At 54.0% G+C, this 12,662-nt stretch overlaps 2 protein-coding genes across 2 annotated transcripts; one reads left to right on the top strand and one right to left on the bottom strand.

Moving 5' to 3' along the window:
* Positions 1-5,385: 5,385 nt before the first annotated feature.
* Positions 5,386-6,989, bottom strand: EsH8_VII_000818 (glucosaminyl-phosphotidylinositol O-acyltransferase; the record flags this gene model as incomplete). Its single annotated transcript, XM_083270951.1, has 2 exons — positions 5,386-6,771; positions 6,882-6,989. 2 exons carry the CDS (start codon positions 6,987-6,989, stop codon positions 5,386-5,388), a joined length of 1,494 nt encoding a protein of 497 aa, XP_083128508.1.
* Positions 6,990-8,725: 1,736 nt separating this feature from the next.
* Positions 8,726-10,073, top strand: EsH8_VII_000817 (uncharacterized protein; the record flags this gene model as incomplete). Its single annotated transcript, XM_083270950.1, has 2 exons — positions 8,726-9,746; positions 9,874-10,073. 2 exons carry the CDS (start codon positions 8,726-8,728, stop codon positions 10,071-10,073), a joined length of 1,221 nt encoding a protein of 406 aa, XP_083128507.1.
* Between the last annotated feature and the right edge of the window lie 2,589 nt (positions 10,074-12,662).

Raw genomic sequence — 12,662 nt, 5'->3', positions numbered from 1 at the left:
GAGGGGGGACTGGAGTCGACCAGACCAGAACGAGTGAAAGACAGGCGGTAATGGGAATGGGCCTTGTCTTGGCTTGGACGAGGGAGAAAGAAAGAACGAACGGTCGGACTCTCTCGCTCTCGTTGGAGTGGAATTGACGAGATGAGACTTGGGACGAGCCGGTTGCAGGGCGCCCAATATTAGGATTCGGGACAGCGCAACTCGGAGCGTGACGAGGAATAGCCCAGAGCGCGGGAGCCCCAGAGAGATTGGAGACGGGACTCTCGATGCTCAAGCTGAGGGGGCGGGCGGGCGGGAGAGTACTGCGGTAAGAGCGAGAGTGAGGAGACTGAAGATCCCGGTCCAGGTCCAGGTCCAGGCAAGGTGCCAGGGGTATCGTGTACTTGCAGGGGTGCAGGCGAATGCAAGTACCGCCCAAAGAAAGTGAAGGCGGAGATGTGCGTGGGCCTCAAGGGGGGAGAAGCGGGAAAAAGGGAGCAGCTGCGGTACATGCAACTAGGAACGGATGCAGGTACCAGATACTCCTCGCTAATATCCGCTAATGCTGCCACTACTGCGACTGCAACTTCGACTGCTACTGCGACTGCGACTTGGGCAGGCGACAGGTTGGTCGAGGTTATTGCCAAGGTCGAGTCCACCGGCTGCGATGCAAATGGAAGGAGAGAATGCAGGAGGAAGCTACTCTGCAATGACCGTCAAAGGTCGAGGTCGAGGTCGAGGTCGAGGGTTGCCAAGGTAGGGTTGAGGCTGTATTCGATCCGTACCAGCTTCGTGTTCCCGCCTCAACTGAAGTTGACCGAGGCGCGCTCAGACTATACGGGGAGGATGGAAAATGAGGAGATGCCGTCTTCGTTTAATTATCTCGCTCACGGCTGTCCAAGCAACACCGACTCTTTTAGAGGAAGGCGGGCAGCTGGCGGCTTTGTCGTTTCTTTTCTCCCTTGGAGGAGGAGGAGGGGCTTTCCAATTGAGCTAGGTCGGTTCCTTGGTTCCGTAACTTCTTGGCTTGGGTTGCTGGCCCGAGAGTATTAATCACACCTCCAATAATCTCGTCAATGCAGCGAGGCCGGAATGATTGGCTTGTCCCTTCGTGTCTGTCGAGATGGAACTGGCGTGGGGGATTCGATGAAAGATGGGCCAGGGCGAGCTGGTGCAACCGCTTGAACGACGTGTCGAACAATGAATGTCTTCCAGTCTCGGTAGGAATCGTCGGGCCAGGTTCGACCTGCTATGTCTGAGGTTCAGGTCTCAGCCTAAGCAGGAGCCTGTGTGAGTTTGGAGGTAAATTGTGTAAGACTGGGCGGGTCGCACAACAGCCGAAACGTGGATGTGGCTGGTGCTGGCGCCGATTCTTGATAATTTGACGCTGATAGTGGTGTCCTTGGTCTTGACTCAAGCTAACGTATCCAGCTTGTGAATGTGAAAGGGAGCGGTGGAATTCAACGTCGACCGGGTTTCAGTCCAGTGCAGATACAACAGTCAGTCGTTGGCCCGAGAGGGATGCGAAGGATCGAGGTTCTCCGTACGGTACGGGGAGGGAGAGGAAGACGGGGGGAGAGAGAAAAGGAAGGAGAGGTACAGGCTGACTGGCAGACAAAGCCGAGTGCGCGCCTGCATTGGACTACTCTCCCGCACGAAATATATGGCCAATTTGCTTTTTCCTTTGAAATTTCTCTCCCGTCATCTCATCTTCTGAACCTCTCACCGTCTCCACGACTCAATCTATGCCGCTCGCTCTAGCTCCTCTAGCTTCTCCATCACGTCGGGATCTGGCTTCAGGATGGCACCGAACCTGCACTCGGAGTTCGAGCTCTGCCTGGTGAGCTCAGGCACATATAGCACAAGGCACCGAGTTGACGGAACGGGCAGCAACCTCAGATTACGCCATATCGAGTCGGCCAAGCAAGCCGGCATCAAGCCTCGACGCCGCGATCCACTTCGTTCGAGAAGCCCGAGAGCTGCCATTTCACAGGCTGTGGTGAGAAGCCAACTTCATGCCCGACCCCATGTGCTTTGAGATGGGATGGCCATTCAGCAAGGGTTACCGCGGATCATGCAGCCTATCTGCCCGTCGCTCGCCTGTCGCCCGTCGGCCCATCTGTCTCCATCTTATTATTCGACATGTGTCCTACTTTGGGAGGACACCAAGAAGAGAAGCTCGCAAGCTCGGGAGCTGTCAGCGGCTGGTGAATAGGACGAGAACCCAGCCATTAACACCACCTGCCAAGTTGGCCCCCATCTACATTGCATCGCGTCACAATCCCTCTGTGCAACAGGATATCAGTAGGGTGAGATGAGATGCGATGTACATTGCCGGATGCATTTTGGTTGCAAATAATGCAAACCGCAGCTTCTCACTATCCGCAGCAAGTGCTAATTGCTATCTGACTCTGGACCTCAGTGCCAATCCCACCGTCAGACTGCATTGCGGTTATTTACCTTCTTCTAATGCGGCACCAGACGGACGCGGGAGCACAGAGTCGCATCGCGATTTACCTCTGTATGTCTAGCCGGCCTCAGTCAAACGAAACGACTGCCATCCCTGTTCGTAGGCTGGGCATCCAAACGACCAGGACCAGGACAGGGGCATGGTCCAGGGGTCTTGTCATTCCCACTTGTCATCATCACCATCAGCTCAAGCGCCACAAAAGCAGCAAGGCCAGCCGCCAGCAACGATTGAATTTCGTCTGATGGAATCCTGCCTTCCTGTGTCCCCTCATTGACTAAGGTATGGCCAATTTGGTCAATCGATCGCGTCCGATACACCAGCTGGCGTATCTCCTATATACTCCACCATCCACGACACAATTATGCGAAGACAGGATCGTCCTGTTTTTTGGTGGTAGAGATGCAAAGGCTTGCTTGTTTACGCGCTGAAGGCCGCAGCGAAGTCCCTTGCTTTGACGTGGCTTGTTGCACATGTCCAAATTACCGTCCAGAGCCTGACTGGTTGGCGACCAGCGTTTGCGAGACCGGATGGCCGACTTCCCCCCTCGCTTTCAAACGACAGATCGCGCGTTTGCGCATCGCATCGCATTTCATTTGGCACCTTGACCTCCACACACCCTTTTTGACTTTGCCGGTGCCATTTTGTCTTCACTTCCTTATGCGCACCAAACCGCTAGAGTTGATGCTTGCTTATGTATGAGTTGAGGTTCAATTACGCGCAGCATTGCTCAACCTTGACGCAACATCCTTCGCCATAATAAAAGACCCAGGTATAATACTCATTACAAGGTACGCACGTATTCTAGTACAAGTATCTCTACCTTCCTTTCAGCCTTTTTCTTCTTCGTACCATTGTGCTCCTCTCCCCTGATTCGTTCGTCTCATACTTATCGCAATGCCTTGCCATACAACCTTCCCCCCCTCACGGGCGAGATCCCGTTATGCAGGTCCAGCCCGGCTCCGTTGCACCTTAATGTTCGCTTGTCTTGAATCCTCAGATCCACTGACGAGAAACACACCAATAAAATCATGTGGCTGAGGTACTGTACGAGGCGTCCGTCGTCTTATGTAAGACATAGCGCCTTTTGCTACGTCTTTACTGGGGTTGTTGTTCAAGCATGACGCTAGGCCTTTTTTTTTTCTTTTTCTTTTTTGGCTTGTCCCGAAGCTAACGCTTGGAAAAAAATTTAAAAAATTTAAAAAATAAAAATAAAATAAAAAGAAGAGTCAAGCCCTTGGTACGCATTAGCATCTTGCTCCCGTCCAAAAGCAAGGCAAAGCTTAGGGTAAAGTTGCTTGGAAATACGATGTACGCTATTCCGTTGACAACTGGACCAGTCTATTCGCGAACAGAGGCATTGATGTCGGAGATGAGGCGCCCAGCGTGCGACAAGGGTCTGCCTGCCCCGGCGCAGGGCTCAAATCAAGACGATGTCCCCTATGAACAGCCCTCTGGTTCAACCTGTCAATCGAGCGGAACGGATGCAGGCCGCAAGTCATGTTCTTTGACATGGCGCTGTCGCATCTCCAGGCCTCTCGCATCCTGCGAACCCACGTGCTGATGAAGCATGCCGGTTTATTTTGACTGCCCAATGACTTTCGGCCAGGCCATTCCGGCTGCCATCATCCATCGTTAACCTAAACCGTTCTCTTATTTGTCTCCCCGATTCTAGAGCAAGCGGTCTGCCCCATGAAGAAACTCCCTGGGTTAACCCAGCCAGACTCGGCACTTGCGCCCCAGTGGTGTTGTTCAGTGACATCATCCCAGTACATTTCTAGTGTAGACTACGCGACGTTCATCACCGACCCGGTCGAGCCGTTGAGTATGGCCTCATTGTCGGCCGGCCAGACCCTGGGATTTTCGGGGTACAATGGCCCCCTCGCTCAACATCCTCGCCAACCAAACCGGCCGAGTCTTGTCGGCGACGACCGGTTTTGCGGGCAGCCTGGTACTTTTAGTACAGCACCAAGATGTGCATGTTTATGCCGTCCCATTGACGAACCCCCATAGATGATCCTCATGGACGATCCCACTTACACAGACCCGGAAAAAGGAAAACGAAAAAATAAGTCGCGATTATCGCGACGCGTCCTATCCACCCCACCACCCCCATCCATTTTCCAATCAGCCATTACTAAACTAAACACCATCATGAATACGGAGGCGGCCAGTTCGTGGTCCGCAGGGGCCACCCTGGCAGGCCTGCAACCACTTTCACTTGAATATCGTGTTCGTTTCCAGTGCCTGACGTCTAGTGAAGAAAACCACGCAGCATGCAGTCCACGCGTTCAACTATGCAAAGTGGCCGAAATGCGAGATGCCCAACGGGGTTCCCGACGATCTAGTCACGGGCCCGGTCGTATTCATGTTTGCCAAGTTTGCCCTCTAGCAAGGTTCCCAACCCGGCTGCTGGGTGGACGGCCACAATGGGCCGAGCGGGCAGGCTTTTCAGGAGACCTCAGTGCAAGGGATCACGCGTAGTCTTTGTGGGAAGATGAGCAATGTCGGTCAGGTTGTGACAACCCCTCACCGTAATTGTACACCCTGACATGCATGTTTACCTTACTATCAGTAGTTAGCCTCTGGAACAGTTCCTCCTGCAAGCACTTCAGCATCTTAGGTGGTCAACTGATCGTAGTTTGCCGACGGCCCCGCCCCATCAAACCGTCGCCCCGGGTATGTCGGGGCTGGGCTTGTGATTTCATGGGTATAGCCTCTAATCCCTCGTACAGCGTACCAGCGTCATATACTTCAAATGCAGAGGGCACATGTTGGGAGTTGAGGTCTAGTCGAACTGTGTATCCATTTGGATCGTCTTGGTCGCTCCAGGCTCGTAGGTCTTGAACGCCTTCCGGATTACACTTTGGCGGAAGAATCACATGGCTGATATATATGTTGATCTCATATTCGCAGATGTACATATTGTAAGGTGTTCTCTACAACTTGATGGAGATGTTATACGCGTCCAGACCTAGGGCAATACCCGTGATTGCTCCGCTGTATGCGACCAAGACACCCATGGTAGCTAGCGGCCCAACATGTAGAGTCGGCACTGTCATATTGACCAGGCCCGTCAAGACGTTGGCAATGAGGAACAAGAACAAGCCGTTGCGGTTGTAGGCGCGGAACACTCTGCTCGTCGCAGTCTCATACGCCTCCTTTTCTGTCTTTGCGTCGGTGGCGTTGTAAAACGACGGGAAGAAGATAGTATCTACAACGGCGTATGCCAGCAGTTGTGTCGAGTTGAATGCTGCTGTCCACAACACATAAGGGAGGTTGGCGAGGCGGCGCGAAACACTGAGGCCGTCACCGTAGCTGTAGCTGGTAGTCAGGAAGTACAGCCCAGCCCACACGGCAGACCATATCGTCATCATCATGAGGAGCGTCTTCCGCTGCGTAGAAGGGGTGCTATCGCTCTTGGGGTTGAGGCTCCGCGGCAGGACGTACATGCCCGTGTCTTGCCCTGCCAAGAAGATGGCCAGGTAGCCAAAGAAGCTGAAAATTCCTTCGCGGTTCATGGAGATCAAGTCGGTTCTCGGTGCAGTCAAGATGTATGCCTTCAGATCGGTGCTCTCCAGAGCGATCTGATATAGCACGCTGAGAATAATGGCCAGAGCGGCGTAGCTGGGTATGATCTTGAGGGCAGACTGGAATATGGCGACGAAAGGGGGGAGGAAGCCCAGTGTGAAAAAGAAGTTCCAATGCACGCCATATTCGGACACATGCTCAGCGTAGTCCAAACCCTTGACACTAAGCAGACGGATGACGCCCAGCACAAGCAGCGGTAGGGAATGGCGCATCGAGTTTTTGAGGCGCGTTATCAGCGGGATGGAACGGCCTTCGGCGCGCTCCTTTAGAACCGGACGTGCAGCGACGACACCGGCGCTGTAGACGAAAGATCCGACGCCCATATCCATAAGAGAGGTTCCCCAAGTTTCTACCTTGGCGAAACGGCGCGGGAAGAGTCGGAAGTCGACGGCGAGGATGGCGATGCAGGTAACGACCAGCATGCTGCCCCGGTAATGGGTGAGGAAGGGCTTGACGGGTAGCACGGGTAGCGGTCCCGTGGCGGCAGCCCCCTTCGCATTGGGGGGTATGGCGGGCTTCTTGCGACGCGCGCCAAGGTTTGGAGGAAGACCGTACACGAGGACGGCCGGCGCCAGGAGGAGGGCGCTCAGGAGCAGGGGTGAGGAGGCGTAGATGGTCGTGGAGAGGAGGATGGCGGTGACGTTGAGGAGGTAGTCGACAAGACCTCCCAGAGCCGTGTATGGTTTGAAGAAGGACTGACGAGATTGAAGGACAGACCAGAGGAGAACAGCTACCTGAAGCGGTGGGAGGCGGGCGTTAGCTTGCTTTGTCTTGATGCATGCGCGCGGTGGGAGGGGCCAGGAAGAGAAGGGCAAGACAAGGCTTCAAAGAGGTAGTTACGCACGGGGGCGACAGCGGTCACGTAGTTGACCTCGGCGACGGAGCCACCGGAGAGGTTGGAGACAAAGTCCTCCTTGAGCTTCTTGTAGCTCGCGGCCGTAGAGTCGGACATGTTTGCGATGGTTCAAAAGAGAGTGTTTGTGGGGGAAACGAGGCTGTTCAGTGCATGCCCGACAAAAAGAAGAAAAAGCGTGTTTTTAAAGCCGTGAGCATTTCTTTCGCCGGGGTCCAGGGAAAAGAACAAGTAGACCGTCGATGCTCTCCGACGATGTGGTCTCTTTCGCCTTGCCGCAACTGCAACGTCAGTCGTTCCCACCAAAGGACGAAAGATTTCTGGCCTGAAGGTCCAGAGAAGGGAAGGGCGCGTGGTCCAAGCTCCCACTGCCAGGCGGCAGGCGCAGAGCCCAGGGCCACATAGCAAAGCTCTAGCAAGATCCAATCATCAGCTCATGCCTCAACAACGTGTGGGCCCCATTCCGGAATGGCTTCGGAGGAGGGCCGGGGGTGTGGGGTGGGAAGCCTCGCCTGACGCTGATACCGATGCCCTCCGTGTCTTTCCACGTCAAAGAGAACCCCGGGGCAGACAAGCAACCCAACCCAACGCAAAAGGCAGACTCGCCACAAACTTCAAGTTGCCGGGGAGTACAGGTACATCAATCCAGCAATCTTCCCGTATGTCGCCGATGTTCGGTACCCACACACAACACAAATCATTTAGGAATCCATCAGAAATCCGTTGCAGTCACGTTTCCCATTTTGCCATCGCGGACGCACCCGTCCAAGACAGCGACGCCGTTGATGTCCCGCCTCCACATTTTGCCTTCGGCCTCACTGCGGCAACTGAAGACAGCTCCAGAAGAGCTGCAGCCTACACATATCTCGACGGATACAGCCATGCCAAGTGCGACAAGCGCGAGTGTAAATGCAAGTGCAGCCCACCAACGCCAGCCCTCACAGGGTTGGCTGGTGGTTGTCTTGTCTTGCTTGCTGTCAGCCCCGGCCCGAACTCAACCTGTCGGTCAGAGAGAGAGAAAAGGCAGATGAGAATGTGCGTCAAAACCCAGACTGGGGTATTCCAAGACTCGTGGCAAAGGCAGCAGGAATGATGGGCGAGTGCCTCGTCAGAAACATGGCGAATCAAGGTCGAGATAAGCCACCTTTCTTTGTTCCCCCCTGTGCCCATATCCCAGAAATTCAAGTTCAAGCCCACCGTGACCCATGGGTTTGCTCCGACAACACGCACGCCGCTAACTCTGCCTCCTTTGTTCTCGCGTGCAGTGAGAGGGCAATGGCTGTTGGTTCTTGGCCGCAACCGCCCATTGTCGCATGAAAGTGGACGACTGCATTCTCACTACCCTCCCATCGGCGCTGGGGACCAAAGGAGGGACAGCGGCCGTGGCCGTTCTTTACACACCCTGTCTCTGTCAGTATGTCTCTTTCGTTCGTATCTTGGCTGTCTTTCTGTCCTTTGAGAAGGACTACCAATCCTTTCATTTCCCGATCCCGGCAATGGGCGCAAGTATCTTTTATTTTTCTCTTCCTCTGGCGCGAAGAAAGGAAGCGGGCGGGGCCCGACAGGTAGAAAGACGACAAGGTCGTCCATCTCGATATTAATTACCCTCTTGTCCCTCCACCCCCCTCCCAGACATAAGGAAGCTGTCTCCCTTAAGATATCCTTGCAGGGCTGCAGACTCTCGCTTCCATCAACATCCTTATCTCGGTTGCACATCCCGATCCCTGGGTCGATTCGTTGTTACTCCAAGTTTGATCTGACCTCTTCATTCGCAATAAACCCTTGGAATCCATCAGAAGCTTGTGTGGTGTTCCATCTTCATCACGGCGGACATCATGACCACTCCCGTTGAAAATCTCCCTCGCCCCGGCCTTCATCCTCTGTGGAGCTCTCAGTATAATCTCGGCGGCTTCCCTCGCTCATCAGGCAGACCTGCCCCCAGTTCCTATTACAGCCCCTCCCCTCGTTCGCCCAAAAGCTTGCCTGCTCCCGTATTCCCCTCAAACGATGGATCCATGAGACAGCACGAGCGGGCCATGGTCGACCGCCTCGGCCATAGACTCCGACAAGCACAGCATGCCGACCTCAGTCCGCCAAGGTCTACATCTCGGCCGAGACCTTTGTCGCCTCTCGCAGAGCACTCAGCCGGTGGTGCCAGACGGTATTCGGCCGCGCCTATAAGCCCACGCCGTCCAGGACCACCACTTTCAGCAACTCCTGTCTCGCCACGCATGGCCAGCGGCCGCAGGCAAACACTCGCAGCGGAAAATCGATCTATGCTCCTTGCCGGTCTGGGCGAAGAGTCGCAACGTCGACAATCTGTTGCAGGTGCCGGTTACTTTGCCAGATCCAAAGACGCCGAGAAACGACTCCATCTCGAACAGCTACGAGCATGGGGCCACGTCTATCTGGGCGATGCCAAAACCTCTGATGTTTTTGTCCAGGCAGTATCTCTCCGGCGACAATCCGATGCCAGCACCAACTCGGATAACTCAGCCGACGATTCCTCGTCCCCGAATATGCCGCCTACGCCTACGGTTCCATCCAACCACACCGCTATTCGAGCTCGCGTGCGCCCTCGGGCTCTGGAACGCAAGCCATTTCTCATCCAGCGCACCTTCGACATTGAGCAGCTGCGGTCCACCGTCTCAGGCCCGTTGCCAAGCTCTTCTCCGGCCGACCAGAGGAGGCGACCTTCCTTGGCAGCCTTGCCATTGCCAAAACCCATGTCTCCTCGGCCGAGCGCGGCACGACGGAGGTCAAGCAGCGCGGTGCATAGCCCTCTTCCTTACAGTCGTGGGTTGAAATCTGGAGATTCCCGAGGCCCGTCGCGCGGCGCCACCACCATGCCAATTCGTAAGTAATGTCTCACCAAGGTTTATCCCGCTCTTGACGTTTGCGGACTTGGGCCTTTTTGGCCTTAGCTCCCAGACTGGCCATTCTCCTCCCCAGGCAGACAAGCTAACCCCCAACCCACCCACAGATCTCCAATACGCAAGGTCCTCACTCCCGGTGTTGGCAGCTCTCATTGTCTCTGGACACATCACCACGGGCGACGTTATCGATCTGCCACTGCCCCATCCCGAGGTCTGGGCCAACACAGTAGCCTACGTGTATACGGGACAAGGGGAGTTGACGGATGCGGTCAAAGAAAACATCCTATATCTTGGTGGAAAAGTCTAACACGCGCGATGCTTTTTGTTCACGATTTATGACTTTCCTGTTCCTTTCTTGCTTCTTTCTCTCGTCTTTCTACTCCTTTCTGGGTCCACGAATGCGGCATTCTGTATGCTTGGTCGTCCATCATCCTGCGGAGATACATAGGGGCAGCGATTGTGTGGGCCGTTTGTCTTTTTCTCCCATCATTCTTCTTCGTTATCCCTCCTTTGTCCGCATGTACGGAGGACACCATCTTTACTTTACGACTTTTCTTTAGCATCTTACCTATATTATGAGCCATGTAGTTTAATGGATTCCTTCCAGCGAGGAGAATCTACTGTCCTTTTCTCCTAAGTACAAAGATTCTCGTGGAAAATCAACCGCAATCAACTGTTGCTCTGTGACTCTCTCTGGGTGATTGATTTCCTGTGCCAACAACCAGCCCACGAGACATGGCAAGCCACACGATAGTTGGCACCGCCTCTTCTGAAGCGGAACTTTTTCCATAGTGCCAAAGTTCTGGATCAAAGCGAAAGTGCTCCATCACGTCCGCAAACGTGGTGAGAGAGGCCGCAACGCATGGTGTCCCCACAAGGACGTTTTCTCCCACGGCCCTTTGACCCAAAGCGACGCTCTTGACCGGCACTGCAAAGATTCTTTATGCGCTGCTTCTTGGTCCTTGGGAAAGATCTGCGTTGCTGCGAGCTTGTACTGGTTGGAATGGACGTTTTCATGTCCTTGCCCCTCCCCCGTTCACTTTGTAATTTTCCTGTAATTCTTCTTCCCATGTCTTCGTTCGCCCATCTTCTATGCCAACGCCCTTCCGTACCAACCCTTAGCTTGTCGATCTCCGATTAGGATCGCGGCATATGATTATTTGGCGTCCTTGGGAACTGCTGTCATGTGGAGACAGAGACTTTCTAGGCGCGACCACGAGTTTCTGTGGCAGATGCGGTGGTCTCGATGCTCTTTTAGGCATGGACAAAGACCTACATCCAGGTAGGCAGACAGGTTTGCAGGCATGGCCGCATCTCCTTTTACTCTTTCAGCTCCATAGCTGTTGCCTCACACGCCCTTTCCTACCCTCCCCGTTGTCGTTTCCCAAGCACATCGTACAGCGCACATCGTCCGTACGACGCCCCCCCCCAACCAACCAACCAACCCTCGGGCCTTGAAAAACTGCCCGAACTTTCGGCTAGCTGTGACATTCGGGCACTTCGATGACGTGGTGCCTAGAGGCATGGCGACGCTGCATCCGTCAGGGTTCATTGTTTATTTCGAAGCCCGCCCCAAGATGCTGCGGCTGACTCCCCAGCTGTCATCTGCAGCTTGTTTTCGGAGCCCCCTCCGGATAGTGACTCACTCTCACTCCTCTGGTGCGGTCTGTTGCGGGTTGCGAGGCTGGCTCACCTTATTCTATGATGTTTCCAGCGCGGCGAGGATGCTGCCACGTGCCCGTGAATCGCGGGCAGCGGAGGATCTGCTCCGTCCTGAGCCCCCGTTAGACATGCGAACTCTGGACGGGCGGGTGTACTCGAATCCTTTGCGCAATAGAAGGATAAATGTATGTTTAGGAACCACATCCTCCCTATCACCCTAGAGTTCCAAAGTCTTCATCTAGACAGTCGCTCCTTAGCCCGGGTTCAGAACCATCAAGCGGCCGCGGTCGAGCTCCTTTGCTATAAGCTGACCCATACGACGGCACGCCATAACATGACATACAAAACACAAGCTTTCGCACATAATATTTGTGTTAGCCGAGTAAACCATGTGGCGCCTTCGCTGCCAATCACATTAGCAACCGAGAGACCTGGTGGTATGCTTGGAATGTTGCAATGTTTCATTCCCCATGAACAAAATGCTCGATGCCACACAGATGACCACTAGAGCCACGCTCCTGAACCTGGTAGGACGAGCGCCAAAGCAGACAAAGAACACTTGGCTCGCAAGGCCTGAGGTCAGACTAGACAGACTGGTACCAAAGGCGACGATATAAGAAGGTCTTGGGGCCTTCTCATAGTTTCGGGAGCTTGGGGGAAAGACAGTGAAGAATACCTTGTTGCCACCCGAGATCGGTTGGTTGGCTGTTTTGTCGCAGCAACGATGTGAATGGCTAGCTTGCCTTACCGAAAGCCGTGAAAGCTAAACACCTCTCGAGAAACGCTATGAAACTCTCTCGTTATACAAATCTGTGGTTGTGTAGGCTGTCGCTCTCAAATCTCCAACCCGATAAATCGGACCTTGGCCAAAAGAACAAGCAGCGGAACCTCAAGTTGGCCGACCATCTTGCAAAGGCAACCTATAATTATGCATATATACAAGTTGCGCAATGAGAGTGTAGACACACACACATTGGAAATCTATTGATGAAGGTGGACTAAGGAGGCATCGAACAGCTTTTATTCATGCCTTAGATCTTGAAGAAACACCCACATTCTGAAAATAAAGCTTTCAGCAACCTCTCATTCTCTTTTCAGGTTAATAGTGACCTGTAAGTTGCCTACATGGCAAAAATTTCTAGTAAAAGAACCTTTCTCGTTCACTTCAACGTCCAGAACCTGCCAATCCTTGCGGGTTGATATGGCTCATGAGGCGTTGGACTGTCCTACTAAA

The sequence above is a fragment of the Colletotrichum jinshuiense genome, chromosome 7 (genome assembly GCF_051148585.1).
Source record: "Colletotrichum jinshuiense chromosome 7, complete sequence".
NCBI classification, from domain to species: domain Eukaryota; kingdom Fungi; phylum Ascomycota; class Sordariomycetes; order Glomerellales; family Glomerellaceae; genus Colletotrichum; species Colletotrichum jinshuiense.
This window is presented reverse-complemented; position numbering and strand designations above follow the sequence as displayed.